Source organism: Scylla paramamosain, unplaced genomic scaffold (assembly GCF_035594125.1).
Source record: "Scylla paramamosain isolate STU-SP2022 unplaced genomic scaffold, ASM3559412v1 Contig27, whole genome shotgun sequence".
In the NCBI taxonomy this organism is placed as follows: domain Eukaryota; kingdom Metazoa; phylum Arthropoda; class Malacostraca; order Decapoda; family Portunidae; genus Scylla; species Scylla paramamosain.
In genome coordinates, this window is record NW_026973692.1 from 290,802 (window position 1) to 315,000 (window position 24,199).

The 24,199-nt window shown below is 37.2% G+C and overlaps 1 protein-coding gene across 1 annotated transcript in view; it reads left to right on the forward strand.

Moving 5' to 3' along the window:
* The window catches only part of LOC135097639 (calcium-dependent secretion activator-like), a 267,744-nt gene that overhangs the window by 10,987 nt on the left and 232,558 nt on the right, over nucleotides 1–24,199 (forward strand). Inside the window, exons 2-4 of the mRNA XM_063999592.1 lie at nucleotides 2,551–2,630; nucleotides 13,008–13,156; nucleotides 14,399–14,479. Coding sequence (XP_063855662.1) covers nucleotides 2,551–2,630; nucleotides 13,008–13,156; nucleotides 14,399–14,479 — 310 coding nt within the window. The remainder of the gene's footprint in view (nucleotides 1–2,550; nucleotides 2,631–13,007; nucleotides 13,157–14,398; nucleotides 14,480–24,199) is intronic.

The following is a 24,199-nucleotide window of genomic DNA, read 5'->3' on the forward strand; positions in this document are numbered from 1 at the left end:
TTGAATTCCTTCAAGAGGGAGGTTTCAAGACACTTATCCACCAATTTTTGACCACTGCTTTGACCCTTTTATGGGACTGGCATTTCAGTGGGCATTTTTTTATTAGATTTTTGTTGCCCTTGGCCAGTATTCTTCCTACATAAAAAAAAAAAAAAAAGGAAGGCCAGAAGATCACCAGTACAGCAGCCTTGACAGAACCCATACCAGCAATCAGATAGAAAGTTGTGAAGTGATAGATGTTTAAGAATCTTCCTGTTGAGAATGGATTCAAAAACTTTAGATAGGCAGGAAATTAAAGCAATAGGACTGTAGTTTGTGGGATTAGAATGGTCACCCTTTTTAGGAACAGGTTGAATGTAGGCAAACTTCCAGCAAGAAGGAAAGTTAGATGTTGACAGACAGAGCTGAAAGAGTTTGACTAGGCAAGATGCAAGCATGGAGGCACAGTTTTGGAGAACAATAGGAGGGACCCCATCAGGTCCATAAGCCTTCCGAGAGTTTAGGCCAGCAAGGGCATGGAAAACATCATTATGAAGAATTATAATAGGTGTCATGAAGTAGTCAGAGGGCAGAGGAGAGGGAGGAACAAGCCCAGAATCATCCAAGGTAGAGTTTTTAGCAAAGGTTTGAGCGAAGAGTTCAGCTTTAGAAATAGATGTGATAGCAGTGGTGCCATCTGGTTGAAATATAGGAGGGAAAGAAGAAGAAACAAAGTTATTGGAGATATTTTTGGCTAGATGCCAGAAGTCATGAGGGGAGTTAGATCTTGAAAGGTTTTGACACTTTCTGTTAATGAAGGAGTTTTTGGCTAGTTGGAGAACAGACTTGGCATGGTACCGGGCATAAATATAAAGTGCATGAGATTCTGGTGATGGAAGGCTCAAGTACTTTTTGTGAGAAACCTCTCTATCATGTATAGCACGAGAACAAGCTGTGTTAAACCAAAGTTTGGAAGATTTAGGTCGAGAAAAAGAGTGAGGAATGTACGCCTCCATGCCAGACACTATCACCTCTGTTATGAGCTCAGCACACAAAGATGGGTCTCTGACACAGAAGCAGTAGTCATTCCAAGGAAAATCAGCAAAATACCTCCTCAGGTCCCCCTGACTAGCAGAGGCAAAACGTTAGAGGCACCTTCGCTTAGGGGGATCCTGAGGAGGGATTGGAGCGATAGGAGATATGAAATTGTGATCAGAGGAGCCCAATGGAGAAGAAAGGGTGACAGCATAAGCAGAAGAATTAGAGGTCAGGAAAAGTTCAAGAATGTTGGGCGTATCTCCAAGATGGTCAGGAATACGAGTAAGGTGTTGCACCATTTGCTCTAGGTTGTGGAGGATAGCAAAGTTGAAGGCTAGTTCACCAGGATGGTCAGTGAAGGGAGAGGAAAGCCAAAGCTGGTGGTGAACATTGAAGTCTCCAAGAATGGAGATCTCTGCAAAAGGGAAGAGGGTCAGAATGTGCTCCACTTTAGAAGTTAAGTAGTCAAAGAATTTCTTATAGTCAGAGGAGTTAGGTGAAAGGTATACAGCACAGATAAATTTAATTTGAGAGTGACTCTGTAGTCGTAGCCAGATGGTGGAAAACTCAGAAGATTCAAGAGCGTGGGCACGAGAGCAAGTTAAGTCATTGTGCACATAAATGCAACATCCAGCTATGGATTGAAAATGTGGATAGAGAAAGTAGGAGGGAACATAAAAGGGGCTACTGTCAGTTGTCTCAGACACCTGAGTTTCAGTGAGGAAAAGATGAGGTGGCTTAGAAGAAGAGAGGTGGTGTTTTACAGATTGAAAATTTGATCTTAGACTGCAAATGTTGCAGAAGTTAATGAAGAAAAAGTTGAGGGGGGGTGTCAAGACACTTAGGGTCATCAACAGAAAGGCAATCCAACCTGGGGACATTTATGGTCCCCTTCCCAGATGGGGACTCCGAGGCTGGTGTAGGAGTCGCCATGATGATTTTGAAATTTTTGAGTGAAGGGTGTGTGTGTTATTAGGTGCTTGTAGTTTTGTGTGGAGGAAGAGAGTTGTCTTTAGAGGGCAGGCTGTGACTGCCCCCTTGTGTTGTGAGACACAAATACAACGTTCAGTGAGGTCACAGCTGGGTTTAATGATAAGTTCACAGCACCCCCTGAACAGTGCTTTAGACCTCACTGGGAGTAATTATCGTTTTGGCAGGTGTCTACTGCCTCCTCCTTTGACTACCCATATGGAAATAGGTTTTTGTTAACGCCTAGATTTTTTTTAAACTTTAATTTATGTACTACTTTAACCAATTATAATTTATGCACCTCATTGTGAGGCCATACTGAGGAGTTCAGATTACTGTCAAACATAGATAACCTTGCTTAGGATGAGCCTATGAAAACGTAACTTTCTCCAAGACATTTTTATTGACGCCGGGAAATACAGTAATCAGAGAATGGAAACAGACACACTGAATAACATCACATCAATTTGATTTGTACAGATTAATTTGCTTTGTATGTCTTTGTCATCCCTATAGCATAGTAGGGGTCACATGTCTTATGGTGCCTCTGTTCTCTCCCTACAGGTCCCTCCCGGAAATTGACGGTCTCAGTAAGGAGACTGTGCTCACCTCCTGGATGGCCAAGTTTGACATGATAATTAAAGGTAAGGATACAGAATGACCTTTTCTGTGTTACTGCTCTCACTGCTGCTGATGTTCCTTGCCGATGGCAATGATTAATAAGCCTAGTTTTCCTAGCACTGTTATTGTTGAAAACTGTATACTAAGACTGCACACAATTTAAGAGCTATTATCATTAAACACAAAAATAGTATCTTAATTGCAGTGTTTTCATTTGAGTTAAATCTACATGTATTTGTAGTATTCTGGTCAATAATATAGTGTCTAATAACCTTTGAAAATCACTCATTCTTGAGATGTTGAGTATTTAAATATTTAGATGATTCTTAGCCATCTTGTTTTTAGCTGTTGAATTTGTCAGAGTTGTAGCTGTTATCCTACTCTGTCCTCTCACTCTTCTTCAGAAGCATATTTCAAGTTATTCACTTTACTACTTCTTTTGGTATAATTTTCATATTCTAGACATCTTTATTTTCTGTTCTAAATTGGTAATGTTTATGGATACTACAGTTCTTAATATTGAAATAGTCTGTCTGGATTGAGGCTGACTTATTCAATGTCAAATTTTCCTCCACCCTTAAGAGTGACTTGAACTTAAGCCAGTGCATTATGCTGCATACACAGAGTGGTGTAGTAGTAGCAGTGTCTGAGCCCACCAAGCAAAGCCCATTCAGTGCTCTGTTCGCTGCACCATCCTGTTTGTGCTCCCACTCAACCTGCACATCTGTGCCCTTTCACCCCAATATGTTGTCAACATGGGCAAGGAAAAGGACTTAAGTGCACAGACCAGTGCCGAGATCATTGCCCTAAAGAGATCTGGTCTTCAAACAAAGGCAATCTCTGAACAGATTATTGTGTGTCCAAGGAGCATCTGGCACCCACACAATCTGTATCCACAAGGAGAGGCCTGGTAAGGCCAAGAAGACAGATATTCACTCCCAGGTTATTGTATAGCATGAGTTAGAGTCATACCCACATGTGACAACAAGGAAAGAAAAGAAAGCAACCTATATACATTTGGTGAATGCTTTGTGAGAAACATTAATAGGTGCATCTCCACCAGCCATTGACCAGTGAAGAAATCCCTTTTGACTCTTAGGTAGAAAACTAATAGGGTCACTTTTGCAGAAAAATATATGGTTTTGACTGCAGAAAAGTGGCTAGGAGTACTGTGGAGTGATGAATCAGTCATAAACAATGGGGGTGAAAATGTGTACTGTTGGCCCAGTAGCGACTCTCTTGACCCCTGCTATATTCAAGCGACTGTTAAGCACACTGGCAAGACAACAACTGGTTGTGTCTTGCTTGGCTGACTCAGAAGTTCCTACTAATATGCCACTCTGTGTAGGCAGGTTAATGTATTGCATGATTTAAAGTCTCCTTAAGTGTGAAGCAAAATTTAACACTGACTTAGTCAGCCTTGCCCCAGGCAGACTAATTTAATGTCAAGTAGTGTACTAATTCATACTAATTTGATTTCAGGGTGCATTTGTAATTGTTGAACATTACTACTTTTATTTCATAATCATCTCCAGGCCCCCTTCTGGCTTCCTTTGATGAAAAACATCTGCTGCAGTTCATTTATAGATACACTCATCAGAACAATATTAGTACTCTGTACATCTGAGATTATTTAGATATTCTCCATATATCTAAGTTCATGCTTCTTCCCACTCTAAGTTCTGCATATTTCCTCTTACAGCACAGTAAACAATTTAGGAAAAAGTTTTGCTTTGTTCAGCTTTTCTTTTTCCCCAGTTTGTTCCTTATCTTATGCACTGTGGCCTGCTTGAATTTCAAAGGATATGTTCTTCCACCTTCAGCCAATCTCTCTCTCTCTCTCTCTCTCTCTCTCTCTCTCTCTCTCTCTCTCTCTCTCTCTCTCTCTCTCTCTCTCTCTCTCTCTCTCTCTCTCTCTCTCTCTCTCTCTCTCTCTCTCTCTCTCTCTCTTGAAGGAAGAGATGGTTGTGGCAAACATTGTACACATGTTTAAAGAGAATCTGGATAGATATGGTTATGGAGACAGGACAAAATGAGCTTTGGCTTGTGCCCAGTACAATACAACTAGGTAAATACAACTAGGTAAATACACACACACATACAGGATTGAAAAGTATGACGAAAATGGAACAAGGCCAATGAAAAATAAAATTCATGTTACAAACAGCAGCTGAACATTTCTTGCAAAGAACAGGAAAATTGGCAAAAGTAGAGGGAATGAAGGAAACATAGATAAAAAGAGACATGAATGAAAAAGAGAGAAGTAAACTGAAAGAACTGAGAGTAGAGACCCAGTCAAAAAATGAGGAGAGAACACAGGAACAAGCAAGAAGATTCAGCTGGAACATTGTAGACATGAAAGTGAGGAAATGGTGGCACAAAAATGCCATGCAAGGTCACCAAGCAGAAGTTTAAAGATTATGTATACTAATTTAGATCTTTTGGTGTCAATCCAATTGGAACTTAAAGACTACTTTAAGAACAATAAACCAGATATAGTATGTTTAACAGAAACTAAACTAAAAGAGGAAATAAAGTTGGGATTTGCAAAGGAAGGATATAGCACATGTAGGAGAGACAGAAAAGGAAAGGGAGTAGGAGTAATGTTTTGTTGTTGAACCTATTGGAACTTAAAAGACTAGTTAAAGAACAATAAACCAGATGTAGTATGTTTAACAGAAACCAAACTAAAAGAGGAAATAAAGTTGGGATTTGCAAAGGAAGGATATAGCACGTGTAGGAGAGACAGAAAAGGAAAGGGAGTAGGAGTGATGATATTGGTAAAAGAGGATATTGTTGTTGAGGAAGTAGAATATGGTGATGGAATGGTGAAAACATTGAGTGTTGTGATTAAGATCAAAGGAAGTGAAAAAGGAAAATTATTGTGACTTACATACCACAAAAAACTAATGCATGGGAGATCAATAAATTTAAAAGTATGAAACTAGAAACAAAAAATATTATAAAGGAAATGATAAAGAAAAGTAACAAAGTGCTCTTAGTAGGCAACTTCATCACATCAGGAATTAACTGGAAGGAAATGGAAGTGAAAGAAAATGTTGGGTCATGGAGCAATGAACTAATGCAAACCATGATGATTAATATAATGAGACAATAGGTGAACGAGCCTACAAGATGCAGAGGACAAGAAGAACCATCACAGTTAGACTTTATGTTTACAAAAACTGCAGAAAGTAAACCAAGTATACATTGTTTGAGCACAATGGGAAGAAGTGATCATGTGATAATAGAAATAGTACCACAGGAGGAAAAAGTATTGCACAGGAAAGAACAGTACAGTACAGTTCAGAGTTTAATAAACTTTATGGAAAAGTTAACTGGAAAAAGCTATTTGAAGGTATAGTAGTGCAAGAAAAATATGAGATATTTTTGAGCAAGTATAGAGAGGGGGGTGCAACAGTTTGTGCCAAGTTATAAAGTGAAAATTGGGAAACATGAATGGTATAATGCCAGGTGTATAGAAGGAAAAGAGAAAAAGGACAGGGCATGGAAGAAAATGATGAGACAACTGAACAGAAATACAGTGAAACCTTGGTTTTGGAAGTTAATTCACTCCTGAATCCAGTTCGAAATCTGAAATGTTAAAAAACCGAAATTATTTTCCCCATAGGAATCATTGTAAAATAGATTCATCCGTTTTCAGACACCCATCCACCATGTCTTAGCGGGTAATGATCAACACTCCCACTGCTAAGATGGCTGCTCCACATCTCCAATTTAGGATTTTTTTTCTCTCCAGAAAGGATGTATTGAATAAACTTAATGACATATAATTCATCAAAAGATATTGTTTAGACCATGCAGGTCTTTGTCACTGATCTAGTGAGGAAAGCCTTACAGAGTGACACAGAGAAGAGCAACCCATTTACCACCAAAATTAAGGAGATCATAACACTTAAACATCTTGCTGCTGGAAAAAGCTACTGGGAAAATGCAGTTGTGCAGTACTTCTGGCATTGTGGGTCATAGAGAGAGCCACAGGAGGCTCAGGATAACTCCAGAGTGCAGAACCTTGTTTGTTTACATCAAGGTTCTTCAACATCTTCAACAGGATCACATTTAACTTACTTCAAAGATTGATTTACTGTCTTACCCTCTGTGTCTCTCCTCCAAATATATAAAAATGAAAGAAATTTTTATAGAAACTATAAATTAGTAATATATGGCTGCTTTTGCTACGTCTTGTAGTATTTGAAATCAAGTTATTTTGTTCTAAAACCAAATTATGGTACGGCAACTGAAGCAATTATGAGTTAAGATTTTTGTTCGAAAAGGGAGATGTTCGGTAACCAAGGTCCCACTGTGCTAGAGAAGAATACAGAAAGGCAAGGAATGAATATACTATAGAAAAAGAAGAAGTAATTAGTAGTAAGTAAGAAGAGAAGAAGAAAGAAACTTTGAAAGTGACATAGTAGGAAAAATAGTAGGAAAATGTAAGGAAGGATCCAAACTTCTACAGATACATAAACAGGAAAATGAAGCATAAGGATAGCATAAACAAGTTAAAAAGGGAAGGGAGAATTTATGGAACCACTGAAGAGATGAGTGAACTAATGAATGAGAGCTTTCAGTCTCTATTTACAAAGGAAGTCAAATTTGTGGCACCAAAAGTGGCATCACAGAATGAAGGAATACAGGAGATACAAGTAAAGAGACAACAAATCAAGAGGCTGTTGGAAGAGCTGGATGTTAGAAAAGCTATGAGACCAGATCAAATAAATGCATACATATTAAAATAATGCAGAGAACAAATGAAGAACCCATATGGAATATAATTAACAGCTTGTTGAGAGAAGGAAAAGTACCAAGGGAATGGAAAAGAGCTAACATAGTGCCAATATACAAGGGGAGAAATAAAATGGAAACATTAAATTGTAGACTGGTGTCACTAACAAGTATTGTAAGCAGGCTTGTGAAATAGTAATTAAAGACAGATGAGTGGAATATCTAAAAGATGAAACAATATTTACAGAAAAGCAATTTGGATTCAGGAAAGGGAGATCCTGTGTCACAAATCTTCTGAGTTTCTATATGAGAGTGCAAGAAAAGGATGGATGGGTTGGTGTAGTATACCTGGATCTCAGATAAGCATTCAATAAAGCTCCCCACAAAAGCCTCATGTGGAAGTTATAGAATGGAGGAGGACTAAAAGGAGCAACATTGAAATGGATGGAGGATTACTTACAAGGGAGGGAAATGAGAACAATAATCAGAGACACTAATTCAACTTGGTGGAAAGTGACAAGTGGGGTACTGCAAGATCTGTGTTGGCACCTATTATGTTTCAAATATATGTAAATGATATGACAGAGGATCTAAATAATTATATAAACCTGTTTGCTGATGATGCAAAAATAGTGAAAAAATAAAGGATGAAAATGACTGCAAGGAGTTACAAAAGGATATTGACAAGATACATGCATGGAGCCAAAGATGGAAACTAGAATTTAATACAGAAAATGCCATGTGTTGGAAATAGGAAAAGTAAAGAGACCTTCATGGAAGTACAAAATGGGAGGAGAAATAATAACAAAAAGTAATGAAGAAAAAGATTTGGGAGTAATGATCCACAGCACACTATCACCTGAAAGACAAATAAAGATTATATTCGGCTCTACATATAGCTTGTTAACAAACATTAATGTGGTGTTTAACTATTTAGATAAATAAATGATGAAGAAAATTATAACAAGCATATGTCCTAAATTGGAATATGCAGTAGTAGTTTGGGCTCCACAGAGATAAAAAGATATGTGGAAACTGGAAAGAATACAGAGGATAGCGACAAAGATGGTACTAGAATTGAAAGACTTAAACCATGAAGAAAGACTTCAAGAGATGAGTTTACTAACACTGCAAGAGAGAAGAGAAAAAGAAGGCCTGATAACAATGTACAAATTAGTAAACAATATAGAAAGAATAGACAAAAATTACTTGATACCACAGATGGAGGAGGGAGAGAGATGAATGAGGGGGCATGGGAATAAAATAAAGAAGAGTGGCTGTTCATATGACATCAAGAAATGCAGCTTCTGGTGTAGAACTATTGAAACCTGGAATGATTTGAAGGAAGAGGTGGTTGTGGCAAACAGTGTACACATGTTTAAAGAGAAACAAGATAAATATGGTTATGGAGACAAGACAAAATGAGCTTTGGTTCATACCCTGTACAATACAACTAGGTAAATACACACACACACACACACACACACACACACACACACACACACACACACACACACACACACACACAAATGCTTGGGATAGATGGAAGAAGAGGAAAACAGAGCAGATAGGAGGAATATATTGATGCTAAAAGCAAGTACATTGAGATAGTAAGAATGGAGAGAAGAAACTATGAAAGAGATATATTAGATAATTGTATAAATTGACCCAAACTATTCTGTAGATATATTAATGGGAAGATGAAAAAGAAGGAAGGTGTATCAAGACTGAATGTTGAAGGAAAAATCTATGATGATGCACAGGACATGGCAGATGTTATGAATAGTTTCAGATCAGTGTTTACTGTGGAAGGGGAGTTTGATGCTGGAAGGGATAAGTTGGTGAGGAATATACTAAGTACAGTCCCAGTCAGTTATGAAGAAATACTTAAGATGATGGAAGAACTTGAAATAAATAAAGCAACTGGTCCAGATGGAGTATCAAACTGGATATTGAAGGAATGTAAAGAACAACTGGCTGATAAAATTCACAGTCTAGCAGTGACATCACTATCACAAGGAAGAGTACCAAAAGATTGGAAGAGAGCAAATATTACATCAATATATAAAGGAGGAAATAAGGAAAATCCACTAAATTATAGATCAGTGTCCTTGACTAGGATAGTCAATATTGTGCAGGAGAGAGACAGATGGGTGGATGGTGTCTACTTAGACTTGAAGAAGGCATTTGACAAAGTACCACACCGAAGATTGCTATGGAAGATAAAAAATTATGAAGAAACTGGAGGAAGACTGTTGGAGTGCATGAAGGATTATCTGGATGGTAGAGAGATGAGAACTGTAATACAAGACCAAAATTCATCTTGGCTGAAAGTAACTGTTGGTGTCCCATAAGGGTCAGTATTGGGACTGATAATGTTTGTAATATATGTGAATGACATAAAATGAAGAAATAGTTAGTTATATGAACTTATTTGCAGATGATGCTAAGCTGATGAGAAGGGTAGAAAATGTAAATGACTGTATAGTACTGCAAGATGATTTAAATAAGATAAATAGATGGAGTAAATCTTGGTAAATGGAATTCAGTTTAAGTAAATGTAAAGTAATGGAGTTTAGTAAGAGTAAGAAAAGAATACAATATCATTATGAGATGGATGGTGTGAAGTTAAAGAAGTCAAAAGAGGAAGTGGATTTGGGAGTAACAGTTACTGAAAATTTGACTCTGGACAGACACATTGATAAAATTACTGGAGAGACGATGAATTTGTTAAAAAGAGTAAGAATGGCATTCTCATATTTGGATAAAGAAATTATTAAAAAAGTTGTTGATTTCCATGATAAGACCAAGATTGGAATATATGGCAGTTGTTTGGTCTCCTCATACAAAGAGGAATATTATAAAATTAGAAAGAGTACACAGAGCAGTCACTAAGATGGTTCTGGAGTTGAGTAAATCAACCTATGAAGAGGGATTAAGAATGCTGGAAATTCCTACTCTTGAAAATAGGAGAGAGAGAGAGAGAGAGAGAGAGAGAGAGAGAGAGAGAGAGAGAGAGAGAGAGAGAGAGAGAGGAGATTTAATAAACATTTGTAGAATGATAAAATGGTATGGAAAATGTGGACAAAGAAGGTTTTATAAATCTAGACACACAGAGTACAAGGGGACACAATAAGAAGCTGAAGAAAGTTAACTGTAGAAGACATTAAGAAGTATAGTTTTCCTCACAGAAGTGTAAAGAAATGGAATGAACTCAGTGAAGAAATTGTAAATGCTGAAACTGTCAATGCTTTCAAGACCAAACTAGATAGATACAGAGATGGGATACTATGACATTACTTCCCTCCTGTAAACCACAACTAGGTAAACTATGTAAATACACATATTTAATTGAACCAGTATATGACATAAAAAAAGTTCTCATTATCAACTTGAAGAGTGCCTGGGGAATGGAAGAGAGCAGACATAGTGCCAATTTATAAAAGTGTAAAGAAAGAAGAACCACTAAACTATAGACCAGTATCAATGACCAACATAGTATGTATGATCTGTGAAAAAGTGATAAAGAAGCAGTGGACAAAATTTCTAGAGAAGCATGATATAATAACAGGAAAACAGTATGGCTTTAGACAAAAACGATCATATATAACAAATTTGATGAGCTTCTATTCAAAAGTGACTGATATAACATAGGAGAGGGATGGATGGGTAGACTGTGTGTATTTAGATCTAAAAAAAAACTTTGGACAAAGTTCCCCCTCTACAGGCTACTATGGAAGCTAGAAAATGTGGGAGGATTAAATAGGAAAAATATTAAACAGGATGAAAGGCTACTTAAGGGAAGAAAAATGAGAACAGTAGTAAAAGATGTAAAATCAAAATGGAGAAAAGTAAATAGTGGAGTACCACAAAGATCATTGCTAGCACCAATACTTTTCCTAATCAACATAAATGATATGCCTGAAGTAGTAAAGAGTTACATGAGTTAGCTTGCAGGTGATGCAAAATCACAAAGACATATAAGAAACAACAAAGATTGTGAAATTCTATAAGATAATTTGAATAAAATTTGGGATGGGGGTAAGAAATGGGAGATGGAATTTAATGTGAAAAAAAAATGTCTTGTAATAGAAATGGGAAAAAAAGTGAGGAGACTAAAATGGGCATATAAAATGGGAAAGTTTGGAGCAAGCTAAGTGAGGAGGTAGTATCAGTAACAAGTGTACACAACTTCCAGGAAAAGATGGACAAGTGTAGATATGGAGACGGGACCACATGAGCATAGATCAGGCCCTGTAAATTACAACTAGGTAATTACACACACACACACACAAAAGAAAAGAAAAAAAAATTAATCTTTTGCCAAATTTGTGAATGACTAGACTTTTTGCCTTTATTGTGTTTGGATTACCTATCCCCATTCATCTACTTTTTTTTTTCAGAGGCTACTTGTGAATCAAATGATATTCATAGTAATACATCTTACTTATTGATGATCATAGTATGAAGCATCTTTCCTTAGTAATAATATAAAGACACAAAAGTGTTTTGTCACAACAAAACTGTTGTTGGTGGTGGAAGGTTTGCTCCCTGTGATGATCACAAAAACTGTGACTAAGCATCTGCTTTCACTTCTTGTGTTTCTTCATAAGTAAAGTCAAGCCATCCCTCTCTAATTTCTGATGATTATGAATATTTATGCTAGATAATTATGTGTTATATCTATAGTTTCTATTTTTTAATTATTATTCTCATTTTTTGCAGTAGATAAATTGATTTCTCTTCTTAACTATTGATATTCATATTCTTCCTTTAAGGATCTTTGTAGTTTTAGATGTATATTTCTTGGTTATGTGCTTTAATTTCTCTCCCTTGCACAAGTATCTCCATTGGGTGATGATAGGATCACTTTATCAGGAAGCATTGATATCTCCCATCTTGCACACCTTTTTGGCTACTTGTTCTATCCAGTCTTGATTTGTGTGACCTAGTTATTTTTTTCATATTGCTTTGGTCTTCTAAATTACATTGTTTATCAGTGCTAATGATTAACTTTTGTTCATATGCCTAGATACTTCCAGTATATTTTGCAGCTCTAATCAGTGTTTGATTTTCATTCCATTTGACATTTTAAGCACTTAGATATTACCCATAGTCATAGTTATTTATAATGAGCCATCATCCAAGCTATACTGGTAATTTCTCTTGTTATCCATTTTGCAACAATATATCAATTTGAAGCTCTTCTACCTCAATTTATCAACATCAATATATGTGATCTTGTTGCTTTAGTGACAGTTTTTGTTTGACTTGCCTTCTACTCTGACATCCACCTCTGTTAAAACTGAGGTGGTGCCACAGGTTTCTGCCTTCATGTCCAGGGAGAGGCTATTTTCATTGTCCCTACAAAATGCTTTGTCTTGAGCAGTAACACAGAACACTGAGATTGTGTAATGAAGCAAAGTTAATACTGGTTGATTGTGTAATGAAGCAAAGTTAATACTGGCTGGTGATGAGTACCCTGTGTGGCTTCAGAATCATGTTACTGCTACCTAAAAATAACCTGCCTCCAGTGTTGTCACTCAAGTTTGTATGTTTTCAGTTACTGGATCAAATTTAAGAATTCCTTTCTTCTGCTGTTTAGTCACACACTGCTTTAGTTCAAAGGATTGATTAGATTATTCTTGATTCAGCAGGTGAAGAAGACAGCAAGAGGCCAGGTCGGATGCAGCAACCGCTCAACAGTGAGCTCATTATGCCTAAAGAGCAACTCTTTGACATGTTTCAGCAAATCTTAGGCATCAAGAAATTTGAGCACCAGCTGCTGTTCAATGCACTTCAGGTGGGCACTTTGTACTTCCCTACTCTATCATTTACTATGTGATTTAACTATGTATTTTGTGATCAGCTGAATAATACATGAAAAAACTTCTCAAGTAATCCATGTTAGACAAAATATGTTGTGGAAAATATTTTAGAAATTATTCATTCCTGTTTGAAGTATATATGTTCTGATATAGCATGTATCAATAATAGTTATTTGTAAGATCATAAAAAGAAAAGTTAGGTTTTGATGACAAACATGTATATTGGAGCAAAAATAGCAACACCAATCCTCCTTTGAATAGGTAATTATGTAGAGAATGTGAGAGTTATAGGTTATATGGTTTTCCTTTTGAAATTAGATAAATGGTGTTGGTATATTTGATTGTGTTCTCCCCATTTTTTTTTTTTTTATGCTCATATGTTCCTCAGTTCTTAGTTTGCCCTGCCTCTATATATGATATCTGGATTCTGTTAGTCTAGTTTCCAAGTCTGGCTGTTGCTGCTGCTGCTGTGCTGGTGGGGCCATCTTACCCATCACTTGGTTTCTTAGTTTTTATTTTTATTTATATACTATTGTCCTGAACTAAAAAAAAAATGTATTTGAATTTTATAATTCCATATTTATGCCAAACCAGACTTTATTAACAACATGGAGATGAATTAGTCATGTGTACTTGACTCAGGAATACAGAGATAGTTCCCTTACATGGAAGCAGTAATTATTCAGTCGTAAATCACAATAATGCCTCTTCAGGTCTCCCTTATTAATGGAGGCAAAACATCAGAGGCACCTTGGCTCTGGAGGATCTTGAGGAGGATTTGGAGTGACAGGGCAAGGTACAAATATGAGGTTAAGATAGGAGGAGCCCAGAAGAGAAGACAGTAACAAAATTAGATGTTAGGAAAAGATCGAGAATGTTGGTCATATCTTCAAGATGGAGAGGGTGTTACACTAATTGCTTTAGGTCATGAAGGATAGCAAAGTTTAACATAAGCTCACTTGATTGGTCAGTGAAGGGAGATGATAACCAAAGCTGGTGGTGAACACTGAGATCTCCAAGAATGGATATCTTCACAAAAAGGAAATGAATCAGGATGTGCTCCACTTTGAAAGTTAAATAGCTGAAGAATTTTCAATAGTTAGAGGAGTTAGGTATGAGGTCTAAGAGTAAAGTCAAAGTGAGATGGCAGAAAATTAGGTTGGTGTTCTATTTTTCATTGCCTTCTTACCTTTGACTATCCTTGTTTATATTACCAGCTGGACAGCCAAGATGAACAAGCTGCAGCTATCCGGAGAGAGTTGGATGGACGCATGCAAAAGGTTGCAGAACTAGAGAGGGTGAGTAAATATTTCTTTTTTATATAAACATAAGTGTATACAGACTTGTCAAGGCAAGAAAGCAATTGTGTGTGAAGAAGTGAATGGAGAGTAATAGTGGCGAGTGTATGAAAATGATGCGGTCTTGTCAACTCTTGGGAGGGGGTGTGATGCTCATTAGTGTATGGACATAGTTGGAGTGTGGGACACTCTATAGGAAGTACCCTGCATCTGCTGTAGTCTCAGGATTAGAGTAGCTGTGAAGTAGGGAGCAGACTCATAATGAAGCAACAGAGGTAAACCAGTGACAGGGTTCCTGAAGTGTAGTATGAGGCCATGAGGAGGGTTGGCATTAAAAAACTCACCCCCAATGAAAAAAAATAAAAGAAAAAAAAAAAAAAAAAAAAGGCTTTTTTTTTTTTTTTTTTTTTTTTTTTTTTTTTTTTTTTTTTTTTTACATATCAAAATTTAGTTCTATATCATATTGACAAATAAGTTCTTTATATGTACATATACATAAACAGTGTAAATATAATCAAGTCTGACCTGTTCATTTCCTGTAAAGCACAAGTTAACACAGGCTTTGTCCAACTGGACCAACCTGTATCACCATGATCTAAACAAGTGTCTGTTCTTCATTAACAGCAAGTGTCAAAATCTGTCAAGATCTAACTCCTCTTATAACTTCTGGCACCTCGCCAAAAACATCTCCAATAACTTTGCTTCTTCATCTATCCCTCCTTTATTTCGAGCTGATGGCACCACTGCCATCTAATCTATTTCTAAAGCTGAACTCTTCACTCAAACCTTTGCTAAAAACTTTACCTTGGATGATTCAGACCTTGTTCCCCCCTCTCCTCCACCCTCTGACTACTTCATTCTACCCGTCATTAAAATCCTTTGCAGTGATATTTACTGTGGTCTCATTGGCCTAAACCCTTGGAAGGCTTATGGATGTGATGGACTCCCTCCTATTGTTCAATGAAACTGTGCCTCTGTGTTTGCACCTTGCCTAGTCAAATTCTCTCAACTCTGTCTATCAACATCTACCCTTCCTTCTTGCAGAAAGTTTGCCTACACTCAGCCTGTCCCTAAAAAGGATGACCATTCTAATCCCTCAAACTACAGTCCTATTGCTTTAATTTCTTGCCTTTCTAAAGTTTTGAATCTATCCTCAACAATGAGATTCTGAAACATCTATCACTTCACAACCTTCTATCTAATTGCCAGTATGGGTTCTGTCAAGGCTGTTCTACTGGTGATCTTTTGGCTTTCCTTATTGAGTCTTGATCATCCTCTTTTAGGGATTTTGATGAAACTTTTGCTGTTGCCTTAGACATATCAAAAGCTTTTGATAGAGTCTGCCACAAGGCTTTGATTTCCAAACTACCCACATATGGCTTCTATCCTTTTCTCCGTAACTTCATCTCAAGTCTCTTTTCTGACTGTTCTATTGTTGCTGTGGTAAAAAGTCACTGTCCTTTCCTAAATCTATTAACAGTGGTGTTCCTCAGGGCTCTGTCCTGTCATCTCTTCCTATTATTCATCAATGATCTTCTAAACCAAACTTCTTGTCCTATCCACTCCTACGCTGATAATACCACCCTGTACTTTTCCAGGTCTTTTCATAGACATCCAACCCTTCAGGAAGTAAACTAGATCAGGAAGTAAACTGCTCTAGATCATGGAGGATAGCAAAGTTGAAGGCTAGTTCACCAGGATGGTCAGTGAAGGGAGAGGAAAGCCAAAGCTGGTGGTGAACATTGAAGTCTCCAAGAATGGAGATCTCTGCAAAAGGGAAGAGGATCAGAATGTGCTCCACTTTGGAAGTTAAGTAGTCAAAGAATTTCTTATAGTCAGAGGAGTTAGGTGAAAGGTATACAGCACAGATAAATTTAGTTTGAGAGTGACTCTGTAGTCATAGCCAGATGGTGGAAAACTGTGGAGGAAGAGAGTTGTCTTTAGAGGGCAGGCTGTGACTGCCCCCTTGTGTTGTGAGACAGAAAGGGAAATGTTCATTGAGGTCACAGCTGGGTTTAATGATAAGTTCACAGCACCCCCTGAACAGTGCTTTAGACCTCACTGGGAGTAATTATCATTTCGGTAGGTGTCTACTACCTCCTCCTCCTACTAGATGCCTTATGCTCCAAATGCACTCTCACAACACTCTCTCTCTCTCTCTCTCTCTCTCTCTCTCTCTCTCTCTCTCTCTCTCTCTCTCTCTCTCTCTCTCTCTCTCTCTCTCTCTCTCTCTCTCTCTCTTATTAGCAGACTGCTATTAAACTCACTCACAGCAAGGAAACCCATGCTCAGCAAGGCATAAAGAATGGGGGAGGGAGGGGGTGAAGAATAGGGGGGGTGAGAGGCTTGTCTCACTCTCCACACAATGCACTATTATGCTCTAGAAGGAATATTAAGTTCATAAAAATCACTATGTGCTCGTTAAAGGGGCTGGGTGAGATTGAATTCTTTTATAGTAAAGTATAACTATCCTCTTTTAGTCAATAAATTCAGCTCTCACAAATGAGGGGAAGTAGGGGAAAATTTAGGAAGATTAATGCTGGGTGAGCAGCCCACATTTTATATATAAAATACAATGTATCACAGTGGGGCGGGTATGACTCATTGTCTCGCTTCCTTCCTCTTGCCTTTCTTTCTTCTCTCTATTCCTTCTTTCTATTCTCTTTATTCTTTCATTCTGGCCCCTAGACTGCCCTGCATATATATATATATATATATATATATATATATATATATATATATATATATATATATATATATATATATATATATATATATATATATATATATACGAGTATATATATTTCATTAAATGTGATCACTAGGTCAGCATTTATTATTTTCTTTAACATATTTTCTTTATCTTATGAGAGTCTTATTCTCAACTGAAATTTGTTTGATGACTTATCTGTAGCCAGCCATGCTTGCTATATCACGATTTTGGGTTCCTTAACCCTTCCTCAGTAGTGGTGGAATGACTGGACACGCTGGGAGGATGATATTTATGCCATGAGTTGAGGTGTTGGTCTGGCCTGTAAGAGGCACTGATTGGCTGGTACAGCACAAGTGGTGGACTCATTATGTGGGTGCGGTGGGAGGCGCTGATTAGTTGGCTTCAGTTGGCTGGTGGGCTTGCTATGTGGCAGCAGTGCTTGATCCCTTCTCAAGCTCAGCAGGGTCTGTAAATCCTTAGCTTGTACATTGAGCCTGGGGTTGAATTCTTTTATGTACAGTGCTTCAAGTATTACAATCCATCTCGCATCTGTACACATATCTAAACACTGAAATCTTAGATATTTGTACAGGTGCAAGACATGTGTAAGAGAGAATCTCCCCATGTATATGCTTAATATATATATATATATATATATATATATATATATATATATATATATATATATATATATATATATATATATATATATATATATATATATATATATATATATATATATATATATATATATATATATATATATATATATATATATATATATATATATACACACACACACACACACACACACACACACACACACACACACACACACACACACACACACACACACAAGGATCTCGGTGTTACAGTGACTGTGAACCTGAGCCCAGAGAGACACATTAGCAAAATTACAGGAGAAACCTATAGAAACCTTCATCCTATATTTGCCTTTGCAAATATAGGATGAAGAGATGGTCAGGAAGATGATTGTGTCGCTGATAAGACCTAGACTAGAATATGCAGCAGTAGTGTGGTTGCCATACAAGAAAAAGGATATAAGGAAGTTGGAGAGAGTTCAGAGAGCAACTATGAAGATAGTACCAAGTTTCAGGGACTTGTCATATGAAGAGAGACTGGAAAGGCTACATCTACCAACTTTGGAAAAGAGGAGAGAAAGGGGAGACTTGATTGCGATATATAAAGCATATGAGGGAGTAGAGGCAGTGGACCGGAGCGACTTAATGGTCTGGGATACATGGGACACTAGAGGACATGGGAAGAGGCTGAAGAGGAGTGCTTGTAGAAGAGATGTCAAAAAGTATAGTTTCCCATGTAGAAGTATTGATGTATGGAACAGTCTGGATGAGGAGATAGTAAATGCAGAAAGTATACATGGATTCAAGGCTAAGTTGGATATTAAAAGATAGGGAGATGGGACAGCACGAGCATAGCTCTTTTCCCATAAAGCACAACTAGGTAAAACACAGTCAGTGCTGTAACTGTCCGTACTTTTAAGACCAAACTGGATAGGTATAGAGACAGGATACTATGAGATTACTCCCCTCCTGTAAAACACAACTAGGTAGATACACACACACACACACACACACACACACACACACACACACACACACACACACACACACACACACACACACACACACTCAAGAGAACAAAGTCAATTTGGTTTCAGAAAAGGAAGGTTATATGTGACAAATTTACTAAGTTTCTATATAAGAGTAATAGAGGAAGTACAAAACAGAGATGGGTCAATAGATGCAGTGTACTTGGACATCAAAACAGCTTTTGATAAAGTTCCACATAAAAGACTGTTGTGGAAGATGGAATATATAGGACTGAGAGGAACAACGCTAAAATGGATGAGAGACTACTTAAATAATAGAGAAATGAGAACTGTGATCAGGGACACCTGTTGGAGTAATGTAACAAGTGGAGTACCACAGGGGTCAGTGTTAGCACCCATTATGCTCCAAATATACATCAATGATATGCAGGAGGGTTTGACCAGATATATTAATCTGTTTGCTGATGATGCAAAATTGTTGAGTAATAAAGAGCCATGTTGTTTGTATAGAGTTGCTTAGAGATATTGACAAGATTTATGGGTGGAGCAAGAAGTGGAAATTGGAATTTAATGCTAAGAAATGCCATGTGATAGAATTGGGAGAGAGTAAAAGAAGACCTGCATGGGACTATAAAATGGGGGAGGAAGTAATAATGAGGAGCAAGGAGGAAAAAGACCTAGGAGTGGCTTTTCAAGATACCCTGGCACCAGAATGGTATATAACTGAGATATTTGCCTCAATTTACAGGATGTTTACAAATATTAGGAGGACATTTCATTACATGGAAAAGACTATGATGAAAAAAAAATTATAGCCACTATGCTACGTCCCAGACTGGAATATGCAGCATTGGTGTGGTCTCCGCATGTGAAGAAAGACATAAAGAAGTTGGAAAGAATTCAGAGGGCAGCTACAAAGATGGTACTGGAGCTGAAAGACCTAACATACTAAGAGAGGTTGAAGGAAATGGGACTGCCAACTTTGCAAGTTAGAAGAAAAAGAGGAGATCTAATAACGATGTATAAAATCTGGTGTTGCTGGAAGAAGGTGAAGCTGGACGGATGAGAGGGCACTCAAAGAAGATCAAGAAGAGTCAGTGTTTGAGGGACATCAAAAAGTACAGTTTTCCACATAGAACTGTGGATATCTGGAATGATCTAAATGAAGAGGTTGTTACAGCACCAAACATGCACAAATTTAAGGAAATGCTGGATAAATATAGATATGGAGACAGGACACTATGAGCCCTGCTCAAACCCTGTACTACACAACTAGGTAAATACAGTGGAACCTCGGTTACTGAGCGCCTCCCTTTTCAAAGTTAGTTTTTTTAACAAAATTTTGAACTTATTGTTTCGGTTGTGGTACCATAATTTGGTTCTAGAACAGTCACTTGCTTTCAGATAGTAAAAGACACAGCAAAAGCTGCCTTTTATTACTAATTCATAGTTTCTATAAATATTTATTTTGTTTTTATATAGTTGGAGAAGAGACAGAGTGTAAGAGTAATTAAATTTTTGAAAGAAGGTAAAATGTGATCCTGTTGAAAAACCTTGATGTAAACGAACAGTTTTCAGCACTCAGGAGTAATCCCAAGCCACCTGTGGCTCTCTCAATGACCCCCAACACCATCATTACTGCACAACTGCATTTTTCCAGTAGCTTTTCCCAGCAGCAAGATGTCTAAGTTTTATGATCACCTTCATTTTGGCGGTAAGTGGGTTGCTCTTTTCTGTGTCCTGTAAAGCTTGCCTCACTAGATCAGTCTAAACAGTATCTTTTGATGAGTTCTGTGTCACTAAGTTTATTCAATACATCCTTTTTGTATAAATAATTTGAGCTGGAGATGTTGTGAAGGAGCCATTTTGGCTGTGGGAGCATCTGTCATAAGCCACTAAGACAGTGTAGACTGGTGTCTGGGAATGGATTAATCCATTTTACATTGGTGAAATAGTTTCTGTTTTTTAATGTTTCAGATTTCAAATGGCATTCAGGAACAAGTTAAGTTTGAGGACTGAGGTTCCACTATATATATATATATATATATATATATATATATATATATATATATATATATATATATATATATATATATATATATATATATATATATATATATATTTACCTAGTTTTGTTTTACAGGAAAAGAGCTATGCTCATGCTGTCCTGTCTCCATATCTATAAGCATTCAGCTTAACTTTAAATTCATGAATATTTTTTGCTTGTGTGTATGTGTGTGTGTGTGTGTGTATCATAGAAATCACTATTTCTAACTTTATAGGTATGGATACTGAAATCTGCTTATCTAGGAGCATAGTTGAAAGTTCCTACAAAGAACCTTAGGCACTTAAACTTAGATATCTGGTGATGACTTACCTAAAGAAAGTCATAATAGAATGGGTCCAGTGTACTGTAAATACTAGCTAGCTAGCACCAGTCAGCAGACTGTGCACTGCTCTCAGCCACTCAATGTGTATCTCAGCTCTGTCCCCACTTCCCTTGCTTGTGATGCTGCTAGAGGTATTTTTTTAGAATGCAAAATTTATTGTGCTTATATGTAATTTTTTTGTTTCTACTTTTTATAAGTGAATGTAAACATATGTTTTGGTGTCCATCATGATTGTGTTTGTCACCCCACAAAAAATGCACTCAAAATTTGGCAATAACTTATAAAAATTACTTGGAATAACTTTCCATCATATTTTATTACAATTTTAATACAATAAATTTACAAAGTTAATTAAAAAGTACAATAAAAAATTATTTGAAATAATTTTATATTTTATTACAATACTAATGCAATTAGTTTACATAGCTGATCAGAATCACAATAAAAGAAATGCTTTGAGTAACTTTATTGTATTGTATTACAATACTAATACAATTAATTTACAAAGATAATTAAAAAGTACAATCACTGTATTGTTTACAGAAACAAAAGTATGCATATCAAGCTTCATTTAAGAAATGAAAATGATACCAGTATCTCAGAATCTACATAATTAACAGTTATTTTTATGAAAACTAAAACTATGTTTTCTGATAATTTTTAGATGTGGCACATTGGGGCATTTCCCTGAGCAGCTCCTCATATATATCATTATGAGTAGTACTATACAGAGTATAGAAGTAGATATAAGAAAGAGAAAGCAGGAGAGAAAGAATGGAAAGAAGAGATAGAGAGAAAAGAAAGAGAGAGGGAAAAAGTGAGTGGGCAGTGTGCGATAATTCATGTCTGTTCCATGTATAATTTCTATAAAATTGTGCGTTACCCACCCGAACTTAATCCCCTTAAAATTGCATTTACTTCCTCTTATCCCCAAGAACTGTAGTTGATAAATAATGAATAGAAGAGTTGCCCTCCCTTATAAGGTAATAAAATTTCACAAGCCCCCAAATGAACACAGTAATTTTTATAACTTAGCCTTTGTTTTAAACTAAGCATGAGTGCTGTGAGTTTTGAGTATAGCATGCAGAGTGGGCCAGGTTTCTCATCCCCAACCATTCTCCTCTCACTTCTCTCCCCATACTCTGTACCTTCTCTCTCATGGGAAATCCCTGCCCATTCCTTGTCTTCTCTCTTCCTACCAATGCACTCCCACCAGTCAGTAGTGAGCTGACATGCAGAAGCAAAGGGCATACAGTTAGAGCTAGTCATTTCAGGTGTGTTAAGGCAATATTACAGGGGGCATAATTGTAAAATACCTATGGGAGATGATAGTGTTATGCCTCACTCTACTTGTTGTTATTTGGCCCTACAGGAGGCTGTGATCTGGGCGGCTCTAAATATTATTTGGAAGGGCATCATTTGCCCTGTGTCTTGCCACTCATGCGTGTGTGAGTATTGGTTCCATGCGCAGTTCTAGTTTGTCCTGGTGTCCAGTGTGAAATGAACATGCACCTGTCCTCTCCCCTTTTAATGAAATCCCTGTGTTTTGAGTGTCCTTGTGTTTGTTAAATGTTACTGTATGTGTCCTTAGTGTCCTTGTCTTTGCCAGAGAACTAGTTCATGTGGAGGTCTATGTTCAACCATCTCTTTCTCCAGGCTCTCCAGTTTTAAGGAAGTTTGAGCCTGTCATCAGAAGGACTGAAGACAAGTTGATCTCAGGCTTATAGTGATATAATATCCTTTTGGGCAGTGGGTGGTTAGTCACATGGGAGATAGTCCTCAGGGTATCATACCCTCATATTGTGGTGTCTTCGCTGCCTGAGCTCCCTAGAACGTGACTCGATGAGTCTTTTTGCAGTTATTGGGAGAAGCTGGCAGTGTATACTTCGTTCCCTGTTGGCTTGATAGCTGTTTGTAACCAGCCAATTGCCTGGATTCATATTGTTTGTGCCCTGCACTAGGCTACAAGAAAGGTACTTTAGGGAGAAGTTGACCCAAAGGAGTGGCAACTGGGAGAGGAGCTGGATCTGGTCATAACAATATATACATGTGTGTGTGTGTGTGTGTGTACATATATATATATATATATATATATATATATATATATATATATATATATATATATATATATATATATATATATATATATATATATATATATATATATATATATATATATTATATTGTGCTTCTATGTTGCACAATTTTGCTGTGTCCCTAATCTGTAAGACTAGCTTTTGTGGGTTCAAGGGAATGCTTTGTTTTATAATTTTTACTTAACTTGTATTATTTACATATATTTACACTCAGATGATCATACACGACTTCCAACAACAACAAAAAACTACAAAAATTGTTTAATCTCTCTTGAAATAAATTCCATTAAATATCTTCAACACTTCACATTACACTTCCAATTCAAATCACTTCACATATTTAATACTCAATGATAAATCAGATTCTACACAAATCTCACAACTAATATTTAATGAGGAACCCATCTTACACCTACCCAATCCCTCTCTGTCAATATATAACACCAACATCTTATTCTGACTGCATTACAACTGTCTGGCTCTACTTACTTGGTACTGTGACTGGTGGCTTGCCAATCTTGACCCTCTCTGGTCTGACAGCTCTGTCTAGCTTGTTTCTTTGTCTGCTTCTGTCTATTCCTGTCTCCTACACCTCATAATTCAGTAAAATCCCTCTTATCCGGCATCAGCGGGACCGCCAACATGCCGGATACTTGAATACTGCCGGATACTTGAATAGAAGTGAAATTACGTCCACAATCACCACCCTACACTCACGCATCTTACCATAACAAAGATCAGCTGATCTTAATCAGCAGCTGATCTGATCAGCTGCTTAAGTGTAAGCACAACACACTTCCTCTTTTCTACAACTTTAGGCATGATGAAGATGTCAGGCGATAAACAGTGCACACGCGGGACAGTCACTGAGTAAACACAGTGCAGTGGGCTGCGGCTGGCGCGAAGCAGTGCGCTCTGGTGGCGAGGGGA